The sequence below is a fragment of the Penaeus japonicus genome, unplaced genomic scaffold (genome assembly GCF_977035675.1).
Source record: "Penaeus japonicus unplaced genomic scaffold, GWHDUDI00000001_assembly GWHDUDI00000007, whole genome shotgun sequence".
Classification (NCBI taxonomy): Eukaryota; Metazoa; Arthropoda; class Malacostraca; order Decapoda; family Penaeidae; genus Penaeus; species Penaeus japonicus.
Genome location: NW_028234409.1, coordinates 20,039,820 through 20,042,319, shown reverse-complemented (window position 1 = coordinate 20,042,319; position 2,500 = coordinate 20,039,820). Strand labels below are relative to the sequence as shown.

At 44.8% G+C, this 2,500-nt stretch overlaps 1 protein-coding gene across 1 annotated transcript in view; it reads left to right on the top strand.

Moving 5' to 3' along the window:
* LOC122250566 (potassium channel, subfamily K, member 16) overlaps positions 1–2,500 on the top strand; it is a 66,330-nt gene that overhangs the window by 51,801 nt on the left and 12,029 nt on the right. The window contains exon 2 of the mRNA XM_043012046.2: positions 490–1,515. Coding sequence (XP_042867980.1) covers positions 1,062–1,515 — 454 coding nt within the window. The 5' untranslated portion in view covers positions 490–1,061. The remainder of the gene's footprint in view (positions 1–489; positions 1,516–2,500) is intronic.

Genomic DNA, 2,500 nt, shown 5'->3' with positions numbered 1-2,500 from the left:
GCGTGTAATGTGAAATGCGGATGTGCTGTGTCTTGGTGTGTGTGTGTGTGTGTGTGTGTGTGTGTGTGTGTGTGTGTGTGTGTGTGTGGGTGGGTGGGTATCTGTGTGTGTGTGTGGAGAGAGAGATTTTGTGTATGTGTATGTGTTTAATAGCGTTCCCATGAGTTCACGTCTGAATAGTGAATGTGATCATATTAGTAATTTTTTTAGGTATATAATTTTTATAAAATCAAAGATATATAGAAACATATATGTTGAAACTGTAACTGTATAATAGAAAGATGAAATATTTCCCTTCTCTTCTTGTACATGCATGGCTGTAAGGAATATATTGTTTTCGGATCGCTAGAGAAGCTACATCAAATATAAATTGCTGTTAATAGAAGCAGATCCAACAAAGGATACCAGAGTGTAATGATAAGCGAAGGCACCCCTATAGCGACAGACTTTGTCGATTTGCCACGTCTCTAAATACGATTTGTGTTGCAGGGACGACGCCATGCTGCCGTGACGGCCGTGCGACGCCAGCCTCTTGCCGACCTCTGCAGTTCGTTCGCCGCCCACGCCCCACGGCTCCTCCTACCCTCCTCGCCCACCAGCTGAAGATGGAATGCTTGCTGCTCTCTTCCTTTCTTCCAACTCGCTTCTCTCTGTCTCTCTGGCTCTCTTCCTTGCTGTCGAGCGCAGACTGGGGCGCTGCCATGGACCTGAGACCAGGGCTTCCTCACGGGTAACTTTCTCGCAGCAGCCGCTCCTACCGTCTGATCTCATCGAGCGTCGCCAGGACAAAGCGGGAACGCGGTTTCCTCCTGACTTATTCAGATTTAGATCCTTATAAACACTGTGAAGATGGTAGATCCCAAATGATTCCCGTGAATGCAAGACTGCCTGGCCCGTGCGAGCGTCAGGTGAGTGCGCGGTAATGCCGAGTAATCATCTGGTGATGCCAGGTATCTGTGTCCAAAACCTGGGACTACAAAGTGTGTGTGACGAGGGAGAGGCCCCGCGCGGGCGACACACAGAGGCCTCGGGACTGTCCGCTGAAACCTCTCGCTCTCATCATGGCTGTAGAACGCGGTCGCGGCTCCCGACACTCGCACCAGCTCCCGCCCCACTACATCAAGCCCTTCGGGGAGAAAGTGAAGGACTGCTGTCGCTCGACCATTGCCTTCATCTTTAGTAATGTGGGCGTGTGTGGGCTTATGGTTGGCTATACCATCATGGGCGCCTTCGTTTTCCAGTACATTGAGGCGCCCTATGAAACCACGACCATGCGGAGCGTGGACCGCATCCGCAACCAGACCATCCAGCAACTCTGGAACATCACGGTGGAGTACAACGTCCTCTACAAGAACAACTGGACGGACAGCGTCCAGCTGGTGGTCAACCACTACCAGAGGGAGATCATCGCCGCCGTGGGCGACGGGTGGGACGGGGCAGACACGTCCAACGGGCCGTCGCAGTGGTCCATCGAAGGAGGCTTCCTGTACTCCCTCACCGTCATCACCACCATAGGTACAGTGGCCGCTGCTTTTCACTCGCCCGGGGGGGAGGGCTGGGGCTCTTTGTGGGAATCCGTTTTGAAAGCATGGCGGTTAAGATCACCACAGTCAGTCATGACTGTGTCAGTATCCACATTATGAAAATGGAAGTTATAATGGGGAAATTAGCACTTTATCAATATGATTAACATTGATTGCATACTCATCAGTCAATTAGCAATACTAATACGATAACTAGCAATATCATTGTTATTTAAGCATATGTTGGATTTGGATTACGGTCTGGTTTGTAATTACCATCCTCATAGATAATTGATAGATGCTTATGGATTTGAAAGTCGAATGTATTACCAATACGTTGCACTGAATGAACAAAATGGGAAAGTGAGCGAAGAAGAAAAGAGGACAGTATATAGGGACTTGGTGGTGGATGTCGATGCTTTTTCCAACACCATATATATACATACGCATGTATATATATATATATATATATATATATATATATATATATATATATATATATATATATATATACTATAAATAGGTGTGTGTATGTGTTCCTTTAATTCTGTTTTCATAAAAAATGGGACTCATGATGAACAGAGTATTTTCACGTGAATGAAATGGCTCTCGCCACCTGCAGTGCCCTTCTAACTATGGGCAGAACATCCGATTATATTGTTATTGTATTTTTCATAAAAAATAAAAATGATGTCGATGCTAGTTGTTGACGGCCATTGCAGAGAATACAGATAATAGATGTTCCTCGATTTCTTTTTTTTTCTAATTTGAATACAAAATTAATATATCCAAGGCAAATGATGTGAATGCTTTACTGTTGTTTCAATGCGTTAATTTTGCATATTTTCTCATGTACTCGTTTGGATCTCCTTGTCAGTTCTAGCTCGTTAGAATCGATACAACTAAAATACATTATATTACCCTTTCGTATTCCAATATTACAGTACTTATGTTAACGTACTTTAAGGAATAAAACA